This window comes from Papio anubis, chromosome 1 (genome assembly GCF_008728515.1).
Source record: "Papio anubis isolate 15944 chromosome 1, Panubis1.0, whole genome shotgun sequence".
Taxonomy (NCBI): domain Eukaryota; kingdom Metazoa; phylum Chordata; class Mammalia; order Primates; family Cercopithecidae; genus Papio; species Papio anubis.
In genome coordinates, this window is record NC_044976.1 from 87,532,544 (window position 1) to 87,556,742 (window position 24,199).

The window sequence follows — 24,199 nt, forward strand, 5'->3', positions numbered from 1 at the left end:
AAAAAAAATCAGATTAATGGGTGTGTTAGGCCATTCTTGCATTACTGCAAATACCTGAGACTGGGCAATTTATTTTCTTTCTTATTGTGTGATTGTAGCTTATTCATTTTCATTGTGATATAGTATGCCATTATGTGAATACACTAGTTTACTTGTTCTATTGTTGATGGACATTAGGGTAAAATTTCAGTTTGGTGCTATTGTGAATGGTGCTGTTGTGACCATTTCTGTCCCGGTCTTTTAAGTGAATGTATATATCTAGGAATGGATTTGCTGGGTCATTCGGTATTTGTTTTTCAACTTTAGCAATTGAAATCAAACAGTTTTCCAAATTGATGTTCTGATTTATACCTCATTAGCAATGTGTGAGAATTCCAGTTGCTTCATATTCTTGTCAACACTTGGAATTTTGACTTTTTAAATATTAAACAGTCACCTTCTTTTCATTTGACTTTGAAACTCAGATAAGTGAAATTACCTGACCTGTACTAGGCTTGGTTCTGAGAATGCAAAAGACCTTGCAGTTCAGAATTTAGCCCTTTTTTCTCTTTAACTGGTAGGGACTTATGAAGTAAAAAATCATACTCAGATTTGATATACATATCTTTCCAAGGAGAATTACAAGTAGCTATTTATTTTCATCTGATCTGTATTTAAAATAGTTTTTTGGACACTACTGTTGTAGGGTGAGTGAGCAATAATGATTTAGGTTTAGAGTTAGGATCTACATTTAATTTTTTTTTATTTAACTTTTATTTTAAGTTCAGGGGCAATTTATAAAGCAAAGAAGTTTAATGGGCTCATAGTTTTGCAGGCTTTACAGGAAACATGGTTTCTGGTAAGGCTTCAGGAAGCTTTTACTCCTGGTGGAAGGTGAAGCGGGAGCTTGCATGTCACATGACAAAAGCAGGAGCAAGAGAGACCCAGAGACAGAGTGGTTGGGGGAGGTGCCACACATTTTTAAATGACCAGACCTCCAGAGAACTCACTATCACGCAGACAGCAGCAAGCCATGTAGGATCTGCTCCCATGGTCCAAACACCTCCCACGAGGCCTCACTTCCAGCATTGGGGATTACAATTCAATATGAGATTTGAGTGGGGACAAATAACCCAACTCAATCAATGGGGTTCACATGCAGGTTTGTTACATGACTATATTGCATGATAGTGAGGTTTGGGCTTCAGTCAAAACAGTCACCCAGATAGTGAACATAGTACCCCAAAGATAGTTTTTCAACCCTACTCCCCTCCCTGCCTCCTCTCTCTTGTATTCCCCAGTGTATATTGTTACCATCTTTATGTACATGTATATTCACTGTTTAGCTCCCACTTACAAGTGAGAACATGCAGTATTTGGTTTTCTGTTTCTGCATTAATTCACTTAATATAATGGCCTCCAGATGCAACCATTTTTCTGCAAAGGACATGATTTCATTCTTTTTATGGCTGTATAGTGTCTCAAGGTGTATATGCACCGCATTGTTAAAATCCAATCCACTGTTGATGGGCACATAGGTTGATTCTGTGTCTTTGCTATTGTGAATAGTGCTGTGATAAAATATGAGTGCAGGTGTCTTTTTGATAGAATGTTTTATTTTCCTTTGGGCGTATACCCAGTAATGGGATTGCTGAGTTGAATAATAATAATAATAATAATAATAATAATTGTATTTTTAGTTCTTTAAGAAATCTCCAAACTGCTTCCCACAGGGGAATTTACAATTTACAATCCCACCAGCAGTGTATAAGCACTCCCTTTTCTCTACAACCTCACCAGTATCTGCTATTTTTTCCTTTTTTAATAATATAGGCTAATTTCTAATTTTGTTTTACAAGTTTTTTGAAGTTGATTGATAAATAAAAATTATGTTTAAGAGGAACAGCACAATATTTTGATATATGTATACATTATGAAATGGTTACTATTATCAAGCTAATATATTTGCACCTCATGTAGCTATCTATTTTTGTGCGTGTGTGGTGGGAACACAAGGGACCTACTCTCTTAGCAAATTTCTAGTATACAGTACATTGTTTTAACTATAGTCACCGGGCTATACACTAGGCATCCAGAACTTATTCATCTTATAACTGAATGTTTGTACCTACTGCCCACTATCTCCTCTTTCCTCCCACCCCTCTCCCCCTGGTAACCACCCATTCTACTGTGACTTTCACTAATTTTTTTTTTTTTTTTTTTTTTTTTTTTAGATGGAGTCTCGCTCTGTCGCCAAGCTGAAGTGCAGTGGCGCGATCTCAGTTCACTGCAACCTCCGCCTCCCAGGTTCAAGTGATTCTCCTGCCTCAGCCTCCTGAGTAGCTAGGACTACAGGCATGCACCACCATGCCAGGCCAATTTTTTTATATTTAGTAGAGACAGGGTTTCACCATGTTGGCCTGGATGGACTTAATCTCCTGACCTTGTGATCCACCTGCCTCAGTCTCCCAAAGTGCTGGGATTAGAGGCCTGAGCCACTGTGACCAGCCAACTTTCACTCTTTTTAAATAATTTCACATGAAGGTGCGTTATGCAGTATTTGTCTTTCTAAGAATGGCTGATTTCACTAAGCATAATGTCCTCCAGGTTCATTCATGTTGTCGCCAGGGGTAAAATTTCTCTTTTTAAGGCTGAATAATACCTTATTTTATATATCTATATTTACATATAGATATGCATATATATCACATTTTCTTCACTTGCTCATTTGTGGATGGACACAGGTTGTTTTCATGTCTTGGCTATTGTGAATTATGCTGCAATGAACATGGGAGTGAAAATATCTCTTTGAGATAGTGACTTTAGTTCTTTCCGAAATACAACCAGAAGTCCACCAATAGCTGTTAAACTAATAAATTCAGTAAAGCTGGAGGATACAAAATTAACATACAAATTCAGCTGCATTTCTATGCACTAAGAACAAACTATATGAAAAAATAAGAAAACAATCACATTTATAATAGCATCAAAATAATAAAATGCTTAGGAATAAATGTAACCAAAGAGGTGAAAGATCTGTACACTGAAAATCATAAAATGCTGATGAAATTAACTGAAGATGACATAAAGTAAATGGAGAGATATTCCATGTACATTGATTGGAAAAATTAATATTGTTAAAATGTTCATACTATCTAAAAAATCTACAGATTTACACAATATCTATCAAAATTCCAATGCTGTTTTTTCACAGCAGTAAGAAAACCAATTATAAAATTCACATGGAGCCATAAAAGACCCCAAATAGCCAAAGCAAGAAAAACAGAGCCAAAGGCATCATACTATCTGACTTCAAAATCTACTACAAAGGTATCAAGTAACACAATGCTGGCATAAAAACAGACATCTAACTCCATGGAACAGAATAGAGAGCCAGGAAACAAACCCACATGTTTACAGGCAAAGACTTTAAAAAAACATGTGCCAAGAGTACACCAAGAGAAAAAGGTAGTATCTTTAATAAATGGTGGAATGGTGGTAGGAAAACGGAACCCTTGTACTACACACAAATGTCAACTAAAAATTCGTTAAAGATTTAAACATAAGATCAGAGACTGTAAAACTCTTAAGAGAAAACCTGGGAAATACTCCTAGACACTGGTCTTGGCAATGATATTTTTGAATTTCACACCAATAGCACAGGCAACGAGTGCTAAAAGAAACTAGCGGGACTACATCAAACTAAGTTACCACTCAATAGAAAAAAGAAAGGAAAAAAGAAAAAACATACAGAATAGAACATATTTGCAAACCATATATCTGATAAGTGCTTAATATCCAAAATATTTACAGAGCTCATATAACTCAATAGCAACACAACAAAATGAAATACAACAAAACTGATTTTAAAAAAATGAGCAAAAGACCTGAACAGAGATCCCTCAAAAGAAGACATTTAAATGACCATCAAGTATGTGAAAGCATGTTCTGCATCACTAAACTTCAGAGAAATGCAAATGAAAACCATAATGAGATATCACCTCACACAGAATGATGATTACCAAAAAGTCAAAAGATAACAAGCGTTGGCAAGGATGTAGAGAAAAGGGAACACTTAGACACCATTGGAAGGAACATGAATTAGTATAGTCATCATAGAACACAGGACAGTTTCCTCAAAAAGAAAAATCATGAGTTTCCAATGGCTTTTAAGTACATAGATCAGCCCATCAGCTCCACCACTTGCTGACTGTGTCATCTTAGGAACTTTATTAGCCTCTTCGTGCGTTAACATTTCTCAATTGCCTATGCGGAAGATAGTAGTAACTAATTTACATTATTCTGAGAATGAAATTGATAATCCAACAGAATCACCTAAAACAATATCTGATACACAAAATGAATGCTCAATGTCTATGAACCTTTCTGTTGATCATCACCATCATCATCATCACTATCAATGTATACCAGTATGATAAGCATAAACACTCCATATCCAATTGAGTATTAATTTGTCCATCTTGTGTAAGACCATAAACTTCTGAAAACAAAGCTTTTCCTTTCATAGTGTATTTTCTGTATTTAGCACAAAAACTATCACATTATTTGATAAATAAAAGAAATGGTTTGTTTCACCTGGACTTCTCATTCTAAATCCTCTTTGGGAAAAAAATAGTTCTGTTTTAGTAAGAGTAGCTAAATAATTGTGGATTTTAAGATTTAAAACATCAAGGTATTGCCGTGCTTCACTTTTTGTCCATAAATGGTGCTCTGTTCTTAGATTTTCAGAAGGGGCAACAAGGACCCTCTGACTATCCTCTGTCATCCATTCCCTTCTGCCCTTATTCCTCACCTTAATTCCTTTTCTGGGCAGTAGTGTATAGTCCTGTTCAATCTTCTTTTTTGCTTCTAAGTAGATATTGTGCCCTCCAGGAACAAAGAAAGTTCCTCTTGAAATACTTTCCATCAAGAGCTCTGAAAGCCGCTTAAGCTCAGCCTGGCAATATTTGGCAGATGCCTCTTCATCCTGCAGCACAAAGTCTTCCTTCTTTTTCTCCATGGTGTCCTGCCAGAAAAGTGTAGGGGAAAAAACAGTAGAAAGAAGCTGTTAGAAGGGAAGGTCCAACTGTGATCCTCTTGGAAGAAGTATTCTGATGGCCTCAGAGCGGACTGAGATATGGTGTAGACCAAGAGCCAGAAGACTTGTTTTAATTCCAGTTTGAATCAGTTCTCTACATGGCCTGTGGAAAGTTCATGAACTCTATCTTTCCTTCAGCAAAAGATGATCAACGGTGATCTAACTATGAAAAATAAGCAAGGGACAATTCAGTTGTGGCAGTAGTAGTGTCCTTAGAGAGCACGGATTGCTATGGATAAAATGTGTACACAGAAAATCAACCCTTCTGGTACAATCACATCCCAGTAATGACTTGATTGTACTCTGAACAGAGCTTGGAACTCTTTTGAAATTCTTCCAAAAGGGATCTTAACATGTGAAGATATGGGAACATTATTATTTTTTGCTTACACTTGTAAGCTATGATTGCATCTGGGTTTTCTCAATATGTACTAAGAGATTTCTGTCACTTGTGGACTGGTAATAGACAGACTGAAAGAAGGTTATTCAATAACAGTGCCAACGGCAGATTTAAGATATCTCCCAGGATTTCCCCTCCGAAGTTTCCACACTCTCCATAGTCCCTGGGCTTATTAATACGATGGAGTGTACTCCAGTGTTTAGGTAACATTATATGATATCTGTTGACTTTTAGAAATGGAGAGTATTCAAGTAGTACTGAGTATACTCAAGAAAGTATGTAAGAATTACCATATCACATGAGCTCTTTGAAAGCAGAGCTTTTTTGTTTACCTTGAGGCAGAAGAGGAAGCCAGAGAGATTAGAAACAAGAGAAACATTTGATGCATCATTGCTGACTTGAAGATGGAGAGAGGTTCCCCTGAGCATACAGGTAAGAAGTAAGCTCAATCAACACCTTGTTTTCAGCTTGTGATACACTGAGGGGAGCACACAGATGCCCTAAAAAGAACTTCTGACTTACAGAGCTGTGAGCTTATGCATTTTTTCACACTCAGAGTCAGGCAAGTGCTTCTTTATTTTACCTTTTTAGAAAATAAAAAAACAAAAATTGTATATGCATAATGCTTACATCATGTTATTTTGAAATGTAACATGAAATGTAACATAATCTGTACAAGTTAAGAATTCTGTTTAACTTGTATAGATTATGAAATTACTAAAGCTAAGTAACATATATATTAGCTCCAATATTTGTCATTCTAAATACTACTCTCTTAGTAATTTTCAATAATGCAATACATTGTTATTAACTGTAGTTAGTATGTTGTATAAATGTGTTGTTAAATGGGCTACAATCATAATTTCTTATATATGATAGAAAATTAATAAATTTCCCATATTTTAGAAAAATCAAAAACTGTAGCCCATTAAGTTCAGTCACATAAAATAATCCAAGCTCCCTTTACCATGAGAAAGAGATGAACCATGGCATTAAAAAGGTGGGCTATAAGTATCATTCCAGAGAGGCAGGAATCAAGAAAAAAAAAAATACGAAGATTACCACAAGCTTCTTCTGAAATTCCTGGTTTTTATCCTTGAAGGAGTGCTCCATGAAGACTGCAATGGCTTCCCTCTCACAGGCCGTGTGCACGTCAAGCAGCTCCTGGAGCGTGTCTGTGGGGAATTTCACTTGCTGGGCCATCCGCTGGCTGTAGTGGTCAGCTGCCCTCTGCACGGCTGCTGAGTTCTCACGCTGGGCCAGAGCTGCCATTGCATTCTCCAGACAAGGAACCGCTCCACTGTTGATGGCATCCAGGTAGGTCTCCACCAGCATCCCCAGCCCTGAATGATTTAGAAAATTTAGGGAATGGATAGAAAGTTTTCACTCATTGTTTTACAAGTGGTATGTAACATCATTCTAAAAATCACAAAAAATTCCATTTAACATGAATTTTCCCTCCTTCTCCTTCTTTTAATTCTACTATTACTACTACTACTACTTTTTACGAAGCCACTTTCTTACAATAACGTCCCTGTTGTTCCTATTTATTCTTTCTATTTTGTTCTCCAACTCATCGCATTACAAAGTTAATTACTAATCACAAACAATATGGAGCAAGGGTTTCTTGAAAAAGAATACTTTTCTGCTTAAGTAAAAATTTAAAAACATTTATTCAGCAAAGTAATTATATCATTTGTGGATCATGATTCTGAATGTAAACGCAGGTGCCTTTATAAAAACACTTAAGACAGTGCCAGAACATTAAACCCTGTGAGAAGCTCTTTTCTGTACAGAGCACTAAAAGACTGCACAGGTAACATGTTCATGAAGCCAGCTTTGTTTACAAGATTATGCTGAATTTTGTATCTCAAAATCTCATTAGGCTTGCAGGAACTCATGACATGCTACTTACTTTCTGTTTTGTGTAAATTCACAACACATCTTTTATACCCTCACTGAGAAAGATACCCTTCACTTATCCCACACCTCATAACACAGATGTTATCTCCTTACCAGCTGTTCGTGCTTATAAGCTTAGTTTACTAGTTTTTGAGATACAGTAGGCCTCAATAAACACCCATATAGGGAAATAGACTCACGGTTTCCAGTGACAAGGATTCCCTCCCTCAGGGTCTTGGTCTTTGCATGGGTGAGGATATAAGAACAGAAGTTTTCTGATTGCACCTGAAAATTACTATCCAGTTGGTCTTCTGGTACTTCTTCAACATGGAGTAAGAGTTTTTTGTCATTTGTTGGCCGGTCAAAGACAAAGCACTTCCGTTTTGGAAAGAAATGCCTGATCCACTCCCTGGGCTTGTTAGAATTTTGGATTTGGGGATTCTTGCCTGCAGAATTAGTGAAAAAAGTGAGTACTGAAGAACAGCTTTTAAGCGAGCCTGAAGATTTTCATTTCCAAAGTGCCTTGCATCAACCACTACAGTCTCTCGTGTCTGTGAATCTATGCAACAAAACCTCTCATGCAACCAAACTTATACTAATCTACTTAAGGTATGAAAAGTCAATTTCTGAACAAAGCAAAGTCGGAAAGTTACTTCTGGAAAGGAAGGGAAGGCATCCACCTCAAGTGAAGGAATTTATGGTTGATTTCCTCAGCTGCTGTATGATATCTGGTAGACTGATGATTTTTTAAATGTTTGCTGAATTATGATTAACTAAAATATGATAAGAAGTACTTTCTTTAAAAATTGTATATATTTAAGGTGTTATAACATGAAGTTTCGATGTGCGTGTACGTAGTGAAATTACTACTAAGTGAGCAAATTATATATCCATTACCTTCTATACTTTTCGTCCCTTTCTTTTTGTGGTAAGAGTACCTAAAATCTAATCTCTGTAAATTTTAAATGTAAAATACAATATCGTTAAGGATAGTTCTCCTGCAGTATATTAGATCCCTAGACTTTCCCACCCTATATAACTTCAAGTTTGTACCCTTCACCCACATGTCCTCATTTCCTTCCTCACCGTGCCCTGGTAACCACTGTTCTACTCTCTGTTTCTATGTATTTGATGTTTTAAAATAGAATCCATATAGAAAAGAGGTCCTGTCATATTTTTCTTCCTGTTTCTGGCTAATATTACACAGCATCATGGACTTTCTCAATCTTACTGTCCCCGTGTCAGGAATGAAATGTAGGGCTTAAAAATAAAGTAATGCTAGAAACAAGGACAAGATGAGGCTGGGGAAAATGTCGGAAAGAGACAGAAAATACTCAGGTCAGATTATATTAGGTCTAACATTGTCTTGCAGAGGGATTCTGTGGCATGTATCAGTTATTCAAAACAAATATTTGTTGAAAGGATGAACAAATGAACAAACATGGATATTGATTGTAGGTGCCAGCAGGTATCCACTCTGCTAAATATAGTCTGTTTAACAAACGTATAATAGATTGACAACATATCATATGAGACTGTAGAATGAAGTAGGAGATGTTATGAAAACAATAAAATAAAGGGTTTGACAGTCCTATTGGAAGCACATGTCAGTGTATTTTTTTTTTAATTTCCTGAATCATTAACTGTATGAATCTCCTTTTTCTCTAAAGGATATAACTATCCAGGCTAATAAAATAGACCGAGTGAAATATATTTCCAAAATTTGATCATTTGACTTCCTGTGATTCTGCGTTTACGAGCTTCCAAACTTATTAGGTAATTTTCTCCAAATAGAATAGGAGAAGAACTTGAAGTTAATAAGTAACACAAATATATGAGTCTTAGGATGTGACAATATTAATTGTAATCTTCAATATATTTTTCATAGTACTTATTGGTCTAAAATCATTTGATAGAACTTTGAGTTTTAAATTTCCTCAATGAATTTGAACCTCAGCCTCTGGGAAATTTCAAGTAAAAATAACCACAAAAATCATAATCACTTGTCAATCACCAACCACCACGAGCAAGGGCCTCAGTCAGGTCCAATATAAAAATTTGTGTCAAGTGTTGAAGAGCAGGTCCTAGTTGAGCCCACCCACTACTGAACCTTCTCCCATCTAGGCTATGCTCTGATACCTGGAATCAGCTTCAAGGCATTCTCCAGGTATTCATCTTCTGTGATGGGGTGTCCATCTAACTTCAGCTCCAGGGTAAAATCCCGAACAGTCCAAATAAAGTCTGGAAAGAAACTCACAAACTCGCTGGAGTCATCAGGTTTGGGGCAGGATTTTGCCCTGATTAGCTCTGTTAGTTCAGTCACATAGCTGGGATCTCAGCTAAGGAAGGAGTAGCACCCTATACCATCATTTCCACATCTCACTTAGAAACAAGTTTTATACACGTTCCCTTTTGCACTGTGTCTTTTCTTACTCAACCAGGACAACTGAGTCACAGCAAAGAAGACACAGTATCAGTTTCCATTCCCCTAAACTCCATAAAACCTGCTCTTCACTTCCCGGAAGGATACTGCAGCTGCTCCAGGGCCTGGTGGTTGATGGTGTTCATGCTGTTGTAGATAAAGCTGCTGCTTAGAAGCACAGCCAGGGCAAAGATCCAAGAGTCATTCTTAGGGTCACTCTAGTGTTAAAGAAATAGAAAAAAGGAAGCCACAGTTTAGATACATCTCAAGGTCAACTATTTGTATCCACGTAACCAAAACTTAAGTCATTCCAGTTTTCCCAAAATGCTGTGTCTAAAGGAAACACAAATGTAAGCTTTATATGCTTGTCAGCATGATTTGGTGAATTTAAATAAATCAGCTATAGAAAAAGCAACGTAAGCATCTCTATTTTCCCTAAAAATGTTGTTAATGTATAATAGCCAATCACATGATAAGTAAATATACTTCTTCCTTTATGCTTTATCAATTGTGCTGTAACCATTATAAGGAGAACATCTTGGTTCGAAGTCACCTGAACGATGCTCTCCACTTTTTGTATGCAATAAATTTAAATTTTTCCAAACTCGATCTGATATTATTTGTGATACTTGAAAGCACATTACTGTTAGGACTTAAGAGTCTCCTTTTAATTTATTCACTTATTAATTCATTCATTTGGTTGTCCATTCACGATTTCAGCTGTAGTATATATAACGGAATAGTAAGGCATGTAATATGAATTTTGAAGATCATGTTAAAGTCAAACTGTATTTTTGCCATTTATATTGATCTTCTCAGGGCGTCACTTTCTTTACATATTAAAAGTAGCAATTGACATGGTCAATGTGTAAAATATTTGATGCAGTGCCTAAAGCATAGTAAGTATGAAGTCATTAGTGAACAATAATCCTTCGGCAGATTTTCTCAAAAATGCAGATGCTGCCTTTGGTTTTGTGGATGCAAAGTTCCATAATCACAAGAAGATGACTTTCAGGAGTGGCAGATAGCATTGTCAACATAAAAGTGCAACCAAGATGATAATTTCTGCCAGGAGTGGAACCAAAGTCATAATGTAAAAAACAAAACAAACAACAATCTAATAAATGGGAGGTGGGAAGGAAGAAAAATAAAGAGAAACAAATGCTCTGTGAGTTCGAGCAAGAAGTTACTGTGTCTAACTAGAATAAGATGGCAGTAGCTTGAATAGAGCTGGACGTTAAGGAGTACATAAAATGAGAACTTGTGGAAATGAAAGAATTAAAAAGGTGAAAAACTCAACAGAATCCAAGTCAAAAATTTTAGGGTATGATCATATAATGGTATTACAGTTATTTAATTCAACTGAATGAGTGAATAGGTATGTGGAGAAGACAAGGCTAGAAATACTATTCAGGGCAAGACATGAAGGTCCCTTAAATAGAATTAAATGCTGACCAAATCCACAAATTCCAAGGCCAACAAGTAATTTTGCTTCTATCAAGCATGTATATATTTGTATGTTTTGGTTCCTTGAACAGTCATACTTTTGCAAATAAAAAAGTTTACGCACATTACAATCTATTTCAAATCAATATTTCATCTTTGTTGTACACTGAAATGATGATTGATAACTTTAGAACTGTATCCTTAAATTCACTGTTTCTAAATGAGACCCCACACACATTTGTAATTTTTGCAGTATGAAAGCCAAAACACACTAATTCTATTTTCTTTTTTTTGAGATGGAGTCTTGCTCTGTTGCCCAGACTGCAGTGCAATGGTGCAATCACTGCAACCTCCATCTCCCAGGTTCAAGTGATTCTTCCACCTCAGCCTCCGAAGTAGCTGGGATCACAGGCACCTGCCATCATGCCCGGCTAATTTTTGTATTTTCAGTAGAGATGGGATTTCACCATGTTAGCCAGGCTGGTCTTGGACTCTTGACCTCAGGTGATCCACTCACCTTGGCCTCCCAGAGTGCTAGGATTACAAGTGTGAGCCACCGCTCCTGGCCTCTATTTTCTTTTTCTTTTTTTTTTTTTTTGAACTTTTAATTTAAGTTCAGGCTTACCCCCAAACTTAATAAAATAAAATAAATAAGTTAAAATATTTTATTTTAAGTTCAGTGGTGCCCCTGAACTTAATGAAATATCATGAAACTTAATAAAAGTTTAAAAAAGGAAAATTGAGAAAACGTCCCTGTCTGACAGCTTTGAAGAGAGTACCAGTTCTCCCAGCACGGAGTTTGAGCTCTGAGAATGGACAGACTGCCTCCTCAAGTGGGTTCTTGACCCCCGAGTAGCCTAACTGGGAGAGACCTCCCAGTAGGGGCTGACTGACACCTCATACAGCTGGGTGCCCCTCTGAGACAAAGCTTCCAGAGGAAGGATCAGGCAGCAACATTTGCCATTCTGCAATATTTGCTGTTCTGCAGCCTCCCCTGGTGATACCCAGGTAAACAGGGTCTGGAGTGGACCTCCAGCAAACTCCAACAGACCTGCAGTGGAAGGTCCTGACTGTTAGAAGGAAAACTAACAAACAGAAAGGATATGCACACCAAAACCCCATCTGTACATCACCATCATCAAAGACCAAAGGTAGATAACACCACAAAGATGGGGAGAAACCAGAGCAGAAAAACTGAAAATTCTAAAAATCAGAGCACCTCTTCTCCAAAGGAACATGGCTCCTTGTCAGCAATGGAACAAAGTTGGATGGAGAATGACTTTGATGAGTTGAGAGAAGAAGGCTTCAGATGAATGGTAATAAAAAACTTCTCCGAGCTAAAGGAGATGTTCAAACCCATCACAAAGGAGCTAAAAACCTTGAAAAAAGATTAGACAAATGGCTAATGAGAATAAATCGTGTAGAGATGACCTTAAATGACCTGATGGAGCTGAAAACCATGGCATGAGAACTATGTGATGCATGCACAAGCTTCAGTAGCTGATTTGATCAAGTGGAAGAAAGGGTATCACTGATTGAAGATCTAATGAGTGAAATGAAGCGAGAAGAGAAACTTAGAGAAAAGAAGAGTAAAAAGAAATGAACAGAGCCTCCAAGAAATATGGGACTTTGTGAAAAGACCAAATCTATGTCTGATTGGTGTACCCGAAAGTGATGGGGAGAATGGAACCAAGTTGGAAAACTCTCTTTAGGATATTATTCAGGAGAACTTCCCCAACCTAGCAAGGAAGGCCAACATTCAAATTCAGGAAATACAGAGAACGCCACAAACATACTCCTTGAGAAGAGCGACTCCAAGACACATAATGGTCAGATTCAGCAAAGTTGAAACGAAGGAAAAATGTTAAGGGCAGCCAGAGAGAAAGGTCAGGTTGCCCACAAAGAAGTCCATCAGTGGATCTCTCAGCAGAAACTCTACAAGCCAGAAGAGAGTGGGGACCAATATTCAATATTCTTAAAGAAAAGAATTTTCAACCCAGAGTTTCATCTCCAGCCAAAGTTTCATAAGTGAAGGAGAAATAAAATCCTTTACAGACAAGCAAATGCTGAGAGATTTTGCCACCATGAGGCCTGCCTTACAACAACGCCTGAAGGAAGCACTAAACATGGAAAGGAACAACTGGTACCAGCCACTGCAAAAACATGCCAAATTGTAAAGACCATTGATGCTAACATGAAACCGCATCAACTGACAAGCAAAATAACCAGCTAACATCATAATGTCGGATCAAATTCACACATAACAATATTAACCTTAAATGTAAATGGACTAAATGCTCCAATTAAAAGACATAGAATGACATATTGGATAAAGAGATAAGACCCATCAGTGTGCTGTATTCAAGAGACCCATCTCATATGCACAGACACACATAGGCTCAAGATAAAGGGATGGAGGAAGATCTACCAAGCAAATGGAAAACAAAAAACAGCAGGGGTTACAATCCTAGTCTCTGATAAAACAGACTTTAAACCAACAAAGATCAAAAGAGACAAAGAAGGCCATTACATAAAGGTAAAGGGATCAATTCAACAAGAAGAGCTAATTATACTAAATACATATGCACCCAATACAGGAGCACCTAGATTCATAAAGCAAGTCCTCAGAGACCTACAAAGAGACTTAGACTCCTACACAATAATAATGGGAGACTTTAAGACCCCACTGTCAACATTAGACAGATCCATGAGACAGAAAGTTAACAAGGATATCCACGAATTGAACTCAGCTCTGCACCAAGGAGACCTAATAGACATCTACAGAACTCTCCACCCCAAATCAACAGAATATACATTCTTCTCAGCACCACATTGCACTTATTCCAAAATTGACCACATAATCGGAAGTAAAGTTCTACTCAGCAAATGTAAAAGAACAGAAATTGTAACAAACTGTCTCTCTGACCACAGTGCAATCATACTAAAACTCAGGATTAAGAAACTCACTCGAGGCCGGGCGCGGTGGCTCAAGCCTGTAATCCCAGCACTTTGGGAGGCCAAGGCGGGTGGATCACGAGGTCAGGAGATCGAGACCATCCTGGCTAACATGGTGAAACCCTGTCTCTACTAAAAATACAAAAAACTAGCCGGGCGTGGTGGCGGGCACCTGTAGTCCCAGCTACTCGGAGGCTGAGGCAGGAGAATGGCGTGAACCTGGGAGGCGGAGCTTGCAGTGAGCCGAGATCATCGCGCCACTGCACTCCAGCCTGGGTGACACAGCGCGAGACTCCGTCTCAAAAAAAAAAAAAAAAAAAAAAAAGAAACTCACTCGAAACCGCTCAACTACCTGGAAACTGAACAACTGGTTCCTGAATGACTACTAGGTACATAATGAAATGAAGGCAGAAATAAAGATGTTCTTTGAAACCAATGAGGACAATGACACAACGGAGCACAATCTCTGGGACACATTTAAAGCAGTGTGTAGAGGGAAATTTGTTGCACTAAATGCCCACAAGAGAAAGCAGGAAAGATCTAAAATTGACATGCTAACATCACAATTAAAAGAACTAAGGAAGCAAGAGCAAACACATTCAAAAGCTAGCAGAAGGCAAGAAATAACTAAGATCAGAGCAGAACTGAAGGAGGTAGAGACACAAAAAACCCTTCAAAAAATCAATGAATCCAGAAGCTGGTTTTTGGAAAAGATCAACAAAATCGGTAGACCACTAGCAAGACTCATAAAGAAGAAAAGAGAGAAGAATCAAATAGATGCAATAAAAAATGATAAAGGGGATATCACTACCAATCCCACAGAAATACAAACAACCATCAGAGAACACTATAAACACCTCTGTGCAAATAAACTAGAAAATCTAGAAGAAATAGATAAATTCCTGGACACATACACCCTCCCAAGACTAAACCAAGAAGAACTTGAATCTCTGAATAGACCAATAACAGGCTCTGAAATTAAGGCAATAATTAATAGCCTACCAACCAAAAACAGTCCAGGACCAGATGAATTCACAGCAGAATTCTACCAGAGGTAGAAACAGGAGCTGGTATCATTCCTTCTGAAACTATTCCAATCAATAGAAAAAGAGGGAATCCTCCCTAACTCATTTTATGAGGCCAGCATCATCCTGATACCAAAGCCTGGCAGAGACAGAATAAAAAAAGAGAATTTTAGACCAATATCCCTGATGTACATTGATGCAGAAATCCTCAATAAAATACTGGCAGACTGACTCCAGTAGCACATCAAGAAGCGTTATCAACCACAATCAAATTGGCTTCATCCCTGGGGTGCAAGACTGGTTCAACATATGCAAATCAATAAATGTAATCCATCATGTAAACGGAACCAAAGACAAAAACCACATGATTATTTCAACAGATTCAGAAAAGGCCTTTGACAAAATTCAACAGCCCTTCATGCTAAAAACTCTCAGTAAACTATGTATTGATGAGATGTATCTCAACATAATAAGAACTATTTATGACAAACCCACAGCCAATATCATACTGAATGGGCAAAAACTGGAAGCATTCCCTTTGAAAATCAGCACAAGAAAGGGATGCCATCTCTTACAACTCTTGTTCAACATAGTGTTGGAAGTTCTGGTCAGGGCAATCAGGAAGGAGAAAAATAAAGGGTATTCAATTAGGAAAAGATGAAGTCAAATTTTCCCTGTTTGCAGATGACATGATTGTATATTTAGAAAACTCCATCATCTCAGCCCAAAATCTCCTTAAGCTGATAAGCGACTTCAGGAAACTCTCAGGATACAAAATCAATCTGCAAAAATCACAAGCATTCTTATACACCAATAACAGACAAACCAGAGAGCCAAATCATGAGTGAACTCCCATTCACAATTGCTTCAAAAAGAATATAATACCTAGGAATCCAACTTACAAGGCATGTGAAGGACCTCTTCAAGGAGAACTACAAACCACTGCTCAATGAAATAAAAGAGGACAAAAACAAATGGAGGAACATTCCATGCTCATAGATAGGAGGAATCAATATCATGAAAATGACCCTACTGTCCAAGGTAATTTATAGATTCAATGCCATCCCCATCAAGCTACCAATGACTTTCTTCACAGAATTGGAAAAAACTACTTTAAAGTTAATATGGAACCAAAAAAAGAGCCCACGTTGCCAAGACAATCCTAAGCCAAAAGAACAAAGCCAGAGGCATCATGCTACCTGACTTCAAACTATACTACAAGGCTACAGTAACCAAAACAGCATGGTACTGGTACCAAAAGAGATATATAGACCAATGGAACAGAACAGAGCCCTCAGAAATAACACCAGATGTCTATAACCATCTGATATTTGACAAACCTGACAAAAACAGGAAATGGGGACAATTTAATAAACGGTGCTGGGAAACTGGCTAGCTGTATGTAGAAAACTGAAACTGGATCCCTTCCTTACACCTTATATAAAAATTAATTCAAGATGGATTAAAGACTTAAATGGTAGACCTAAAACCATAAAAACCCTAGAAGAAAACCTAGGCAATACCATTCAGGACATAGGCATGGGCAAGGACTTCATGACTAAAACACCAAAAGCAATGGCAACAAAAGCCAAAATAGACAAATGAGATCTAATTAAACTAAAAAGCTTCCACACAGCAAAAGAAACTACCATCAGAGTGAACAGGCAACCTACAGAATGGGAGAAAATTTGTGAAATCGACCCATCTGACATTGGGCTAATATCCAGAACCTACAAAGAACTTAAATAAATTTACAAGAAAAAAAATCAAACAACCCCATCAAAAAGTGTTCAAAGGATATGGACAGACACTTCTCAAAAGAAGACATTTATGCACCCAACAGACACTTGAAAAAATGCTCACCATCACTGGCCATCAGAGAAATACAAATCAAAACCACAATGAGATACCATCTCACACCAGTTAGAATGGTGATCATTAAAAAGTCAGGAAACAACAGGTGCTGGAGAGGATGTGGAGAAATAGGAACACTTTTACACTGTTGATGGGACTGTAAACAAGTTCAACTATTGTGGAAGACAGTGTGGTGATTCCTCAAGGATCTAGAACTAGAAGTACCATTTGACCCAGCCATCCCATTACTGGGTATATACCCAAAGGATTATAAATCATGCTGCTAGAAAGACACATGCACACGTATGTTTATTGTGGCACTATTCACAATAGCAAAGACTTGGAACCAACCCACATGTCCATTAATGATAGACTGCATTAAGAAAATGTGGCACATATACACAATGGAATCCTATGCGGCCATAAAAAAGGATGAGTTCATGTCCTTTTCAGGGACATGGATGAAGCTGGAAACCATCATTCTCAGCCAACTATTGCAAGAACAGAAAACCAAACACTGCATATTCTCGCTCATAGGAGGGAATTGAACAATGAGAACACTTGGACACAGGGTGGGGAACATCACACACTGGGGCCTGTCATGGGATGGGGGGAGGGGGGATTGATAGCATTAGGAGTTATACCTAATGTAAATGACAAGTTAATGGGTGCAGCACACCAACATGGCACATGTATACATATGTAACAAACCTACACGTTGTGCACATGTACCCTAGAACTTAAGGTATAATAAAAAAAATGAAAAAAATATAACTTAACTTCCTCATCTGTGAAGATTTTAAAATGAGATTAATTTTCACTTAGGGAGGAAGCAAAGGGAAGAACACAGATTTCACAGATGGGATGCCTGGCTGAAATTCCAGCTTGACCATTGGTAACTGTGTGACCATGGGCAAGTTACTCGACCTCTCTCTACTTGGTGTCCTCATATGACAAGTAGGGATACTAATAGTACATGTTTTATAGGGTCATTGTATGATTAAACATGTTATTATTTATAGAGTGCTTAGAATAGTGCCTGACACATAGTGCTATATGTATTTAGTAAATAAATAAAATTAGAAATTGAGGGGATAAAAAAATTAATTTGGTCACAATAAAGGCTTCTTTCTTTCCTTTCCAAATGCTTAAAAACAACACTTAAAAAATTTATTTTGAAAAAAATAGAATTAGTTTGTTTTGGCTTTCATACTGCAAAACAGGGGTTTGTTACATAGGTAAACTTGTGTCATGGGGGTTTGTTGCATATATTATTTTATCACCCAGGTGTTTAGCCAAGTACCTATTAGCTATTTTTCCTGATCTTTTCCCTCCTCCCATTGTCCACCTTCTGATAGGCTCCAATGTGTGTTGTTTCCCTCTATGTGTCCATGTGTTCTCATCATTTAGCTCCCACTTGTAAGTGAGAACATGTGGTATTTGGTTTTCTGTTTCTGCATCTATTTGCTAAGGATAATGGCCTCTGGCTCCATCCATACCCTGCAAATGATCTTGTTCTTCTTTTATGGTTGCATAGTATTCCATAGTGTATATGTACCACATTTTCTTTATCTAGTCTATCATTTATGGGACTTTAGGTTGATGCCATGTCTTTGTTATTGCACCATAACGAACATTCACGTGCATGTGTCTTTATAATAGAGCAATTTATAGTCCTTTGGGTATACATCCAGTAATGGCATTGCTGGGTCAAATGGTAGTTCTGTCTTTAGGTCTTTGAGGAGTTGCCACACTGTTTCCAACAATGGTTTAACTAATTTACACTCCCACCAACAATGGATAAGTGTTCCTATTTCTCTACAACCTAGCCAGCATCTGTTATTTTTTGACTTTTTGATACTAGCCATTCTGACCAGTGTCATCATGATTGTATTGTGGTTTTGATTTGCATTTCTCTAATGGTCAGTGGTATTAAGCTTTTTTTTCATATGATTGTTGGCTGCATGTATGTCTTCTTTTGAAAAGTGTCTGTTTATGTCCTTTGCCCACTTTTTATTTTTATTTTTGTGAATTTGTTTAAGTTCCTTAAAGATGCTGGATATTAGACCTTTGTCAGAAGCAGAGTTTGCAAACATTTTCTCCCATTCTTTAGGTTGTCTGTATACTCGGTTGATGGTTTATTTTGCCGTGAAGAAGCTCTTTAGTTTAGTTAGTTCCCATTTGTCAATTTTTGCTTTTGTTACAATTGCTTTTTTGGCATCTTCATCATGACATCTTTGCCCATGCCTATATCCTGAATGATATGGTCAAGATGGTTTTCCAAGGTTTTTATAGTTTTGGGTTGTATATTTAAGTCTTTAATTCATCTTGAGTTAACTTTTGTATATGGTCAAAGGAAGGGGTCCAATTTCAATCTTCTGCATATGGCTAACCTGTTATCCCAGCACTATTTATTGAATAGGGAATCCTTTCCCCATTGCTTGTTTTTTTTTTTTTTTTTCCCCAGGTTTGTCAAAAATCAGATAGTTGTAGGTGTGCAGTCTTAAATTCTGGGTTATCTGTTCTGTTCCATTGGTCTATGTGTCTGTTTTGGTACCAGTTCCACGTATTTTGGTTACTGTAGCCTTGTAGTATAGTTGGATGTCGGGTAGCATGATGCCTCCAGCTTTGTTCTTTTTTGTAGAATTGCCTTGGCTATTTTTGCCTGAGTTCTTTTGTTCCATACGAGATTTTAAAAGCAGGTTTAAAAATTTTTTATTTTGTTTTTAATTTTTATTATTACTTTAAGTTCTAGGGTACATGTGCATAATGTGCAGGTTTGTTACATATGCATACTTGTGCCTGCATGTTGGTGTGCGCTGCACCCATCAGCTTCGTCAGCACCATCAACTTCGTCATTTACATCCAGGTATAACTCTCAATGCAATCCCCTCCCACATCCCATAATAGGCCCGGTTGATGTGATGTTCCCCTTCAGTCAAAGTGATCTCATTGTTCAGTTCCCACCCGCCGCAAAGTGAGAACATGCGGTGTTTTGGTTTTCTGTTCTTGTGATAGTTTGCCAGAATGATGGTTTTACAGCTGCATCCATGTCCCTACAAAGGACACCGGCACATCCTTTTATGTGCATAGTATTCCATGGTGTATATGTGCCGCATTTTCTTAATCCAGTCCTGTCACTGATGGACACATTTTGGGTTGATTCAAGAATTAACGCTGGCTGAATAGTGCCAGAATGAACATACGTGTGCATGTGTCTTTATAGCAGCATGATTTATAATCCTTTGGGTATATACCCAGTAATGGGATGGCTGGGTGAAATAGCACTTCTAGTTCTAGATCCTTGAGGAATCGCCATACTGTTTTCCATAATGGTTGAACTAGTTTACAATCCCATCAACAGTGTAAAAGTGTTCCTATTTCTCCACATCCTCTCCAGTACCTGTTGTTTCCTGACTTTTTAATGATTGTCATTCTAACTGGTGTGAGATGGTATCTCATTGTGGTTTTGAAATGCATTTCGTCTCAAAAAAACAGTTCTTTTCTAATTCTGTGAATAATCTCAATGGTAGTTTAATAGGAATAGCATTGAATCTATAAATTACTTTTGGGCAATATGGTCATTTTAACAATATTGATTCTTTCTCTCCATGAGAAAGGAATGTTTTTCCTTTTATTTGTGTCATCTCTGATTTCTTGGAGCAGTGGTTTGTAGTTCTCCTTGGAAAGATCTTTTACCTCCCTAGTTAGCTGTATTCCTAAGTAGAAATTATGAATGGCAGTTTGTTCCTGATTTGGCTTTCAGCTTGACTGTGGTTGGTGTATAGGAATGTTAGTTATTTTTGCATATTGATTTTGTATCCTGAGACTTTGCTGAAGTTGTTTATCAGCTTAAGGAGCTTTTGGGCTGGGACTATGGGGTTTTCTAGACTTAAAATCATGTCGTTGGCAAACAGGGATAGTTTGACTTCCTCTTTTCCTATTTGGATGCCCTTTATTTCTTTCTCTTGCCTGATTGTCCTGGCCAAGGCTTACAATACTATGTTGAACAGGAGTGGTGAAAGGGGGCATCCTTGTCTTGCGCTGGTTTTCAATAGGAATGCTTCCAGCTTTTGCCCATTTAGTATATGTTGACTGTGGGTTTGTCACATATGGCTCTTATCATTTTGAGCTATGTTCTTCCAATACCTAGTTTATTGAGAGTTTTTACCATGAATGGACTTTGAATTTTATTGAAAACATTTTCTGTATCTATTGAGATAATTGTGTAGTTTTTGTCTTTATTTCTGTTATGGGATGAATCACATTTATTGACTTGCATATCTTGATCCATTCTTGCATTCCAGGGATAAAGCCTACTTGGTCATGGTGGATAAGCTTTTTGATGTGTTGCCGGATTTAGTTTGCCTGTATTTTGTTGAGCATTTTTGCGGTGATGTTCATCAAGGATATCGGCCTGAAGTTTTCTTCTTTTGTTGTATCTCTCCAGGTTTTGGTATCAGGATGATGCTGGCCCCATAGAATGAGTTAGGGAGGAGTGCCTCCTCCTCAATTCTTTGGAATATTTTCAGTAAGAATGCTACCAGCTTTTCTTTGTACATCTGGTAAATTCAGCTATTAATCCATCTGTTTCGGGGTTGTTTTTTTGTTTTTTGTTTTTTTTTTTTTTGGTAGGTAGGCTATTTATTAATGCCTCAATTTCAGAGTTCATCATTTGTCTGTTCAGGGATTCAATTTCTTCCTAGTTAAGTCTTGAGAGGGTGTATTTGTCAACAAATTTGTCTATTTTGTATTGATTGTCTAATTTATGTGCATGGAGGTTTTCATAATATTGTATATGTGGGGTCAGTGGTAACATCCCTCTGTCGTTTCTGACTAACTCTATTTTCAGTTTATACTCAGACTAATATAAATAAAGGAAAAGACAGCACCTAATACTATAAAGCAAAATTATCTAGAATTATCCAATTTGCAAATTTTTGTGTGGGGCTAGCTCATGCTCTTCTAGAAGTCAGTGATGATTACATTGCCTGCCCCTGTAAATTGGGCAAAAACTTTTACAAATGTTCCTGGTATTGCTGGTGCTTTTCTTTTCTTTTTCTTTTTTCTTTTCTTTTCTTTTTTTTTTTTTTTTTTTTTGAGACTGAGTCTCATTCTGTCACTCAGGCTGGAGTGCAGTGACGTGATCTCAGTTCACTGCAAACTCCACCTCCCTGGTCCAAGCGATTCTCCTGCCTCAGCTTCCTGAATAGGTGGGATTACAGGCACCCGCCTCCACGCTGGGCTAATTTTTGCATTTTTAGTAGTGATAAGGTTTTACCATGTTGCCCAGGCTGGTCTCGAACTTCTGACCTCAGATGATCCACCCGCCTCGGCCTCCCCAAGTGCTAGGATTACAGGCGTGAGCCACCGCGCCAGGCTAGCTGGTGCTTTTCTATGCATTTAAAAATAGATTATTTCAGTGAAACTCTATTTTCCTGATTTCTACCTTCAAGCCTACGAACCCCACACACCTTAACTAGTAGCACCCATTAATCCCACTGGTTACAGCGTCTTCCAGGTAGCTTTCTCCTAAATTGTATCATTGGGTTAGGCCCTCACTTCCAGCATCTAAGCACTCTAAATGATCACAATGTTGTCTTCGCCACTAGGCTCTGAGCATTTACCTGGTTCACTGATTAGCATAGAGCTTTGAAATTCAGGATTCTGTATTTAGCACACAGCCCTAGACTTCTGCTATGCAGTAAGTATTTATTAAATTTTATGATTCATCCAACTGTTAAAAATAAGAAGATCTATCACTAATACTTCAAAATATTTGAGCTTACCCAGAAAGTAAGTTCCCAGAAATGAAATTTAGCTTTGTTTCCATAATCAGATTTGTGATTCAGGAATAGGCCAGAGAAGTTGGATTGATATTATGCATAAAAACATAAAAAGAGAATCAAAGGGTAAAGAAGATTTCTCTATGGCTCTGTCTTACCTTTTCCATATCACCCAGGCCCTCCGTGTCCAGAAGGACCAGGGTGTGGTTTGACTTAGAGGGGTGGGGCACACACCACATCCAGATGCCTTTGGTTTCAGACTTCACTGTGCAGCCCAGAGGGAAGCCTTCAAGGGAAGAGGAGAAACAACATATAGTGACAGCAGAATCCAGGCAGACAAGGCCTAAACCGGTTAAATGTATAGGAATGTAAGTTTCCGGCAGGGGAAATGGGTTGCTTCCATTTCGCAAAGAAATCAATCAAATCTTTATTCATATAAATGACTTTCTCAGAAGGTACTTGGGTCCCCTATTCACTTCATATCTAAGCATAGGCTCAAATAAGTTATATTACAGAATTAATGTAAACTCTATTACCCTGTTACTATGGTCTGAACGTTAATCCCTCCAATCCCCCATTCATACGTTGGAACTTCAGTGAAATCCGAAACCAAACCCCAAGATGATGATATTAAGAAGTCAGAAGTGGGATGGGTGCAATGGCTCACACCTGTAATCCCAACACTTTGGGAGTTCGAGGCAGATAAATCATGAGGTCAGGAGATAGAGACCATCCTGGCCAACATGGTGAAAGTTTGTCTCTACTAAAATACAGAAAATTAGCTGGGCATGGTGGTACGCACCTGTAGTCCCAGCTACTTGGGAGGCTGAGGCCAGGAAATCACTTGAACCCAGGAGGCGGAGAGATTGCAGTGAGCCGAGATTGCGTCACTGCACTCCAGCCTGGCAACAGAGTGAGACTCCGTCTCAAAATAAAAAAGAAGTCAGAAGTGATTAAGTCATGAAAGGTCATGTCCTCAGTAATAAAGTTAATGCCCTTATAAAAGGCCTTGAGGGATGAGTTCACGTCCTTTGCAGGGACACGGATGAAGCTGGAAATCATCATTCTCAGCAAACTAACACAGGAACAGAAAACCAAACACCACATGTTCTCACTCACAAGTGGGGGTCAAAAAATGGGAACACATGGACACAGGGAGGGGAACATCACACGCCGGGTCCTGTTGGGGGATGGGGGCTAGGGGAGGGATAGCATTAGAAGAAATGCCTAATGTAGATGACAGGTTGATGGGTGCAGCAAATCACCATGGCACGTGTATACCTATGTAACAAACCTGCACGTTCTGCACATATATCCCTGGACTTAAAGTGT

General features: G+C 38.0%; 1 protein-coding gene across 1 annotated transcript in view; it reads right to left on the minus strand.

Annotated features, from left to right (window-relative positions):
• The window catches only part of LOC101017417 (guanylate-binding protein 7), a 46,358-nt gene that overhangs the window by 10,064 nt on the left and 12,095 nt on the right, over positions 1–24,199 (minus strand). The window contains exons 3-8 of the mRNA XM_003892161.5: positions 23,026–23,153; positions 9,910–10,019; positions 9,519–9,706; positions 7,580–7,825; positions 6,540–6,820; positions 4,793–5,005 (exon numbers count right to left, since the gene is read on the minus strand). Coding sequence (XP_003892210.3) covers positions 4,793–5,005; positions 6,540–6,820; positions 7,580–7,825; positions 9,519–9,706; positions 9,910–10,019; positions 23,026–23,153 — 1,166 coding nt within the window. The remainder of the gene's footprint in view (positions 1–4,792; positions 5,006–6,539; positions 6,821–7,579; positions 7,826–9,518; positions 9,707–9,909; positions 10,020–23,025; positions 23,154–24,199) is intronic.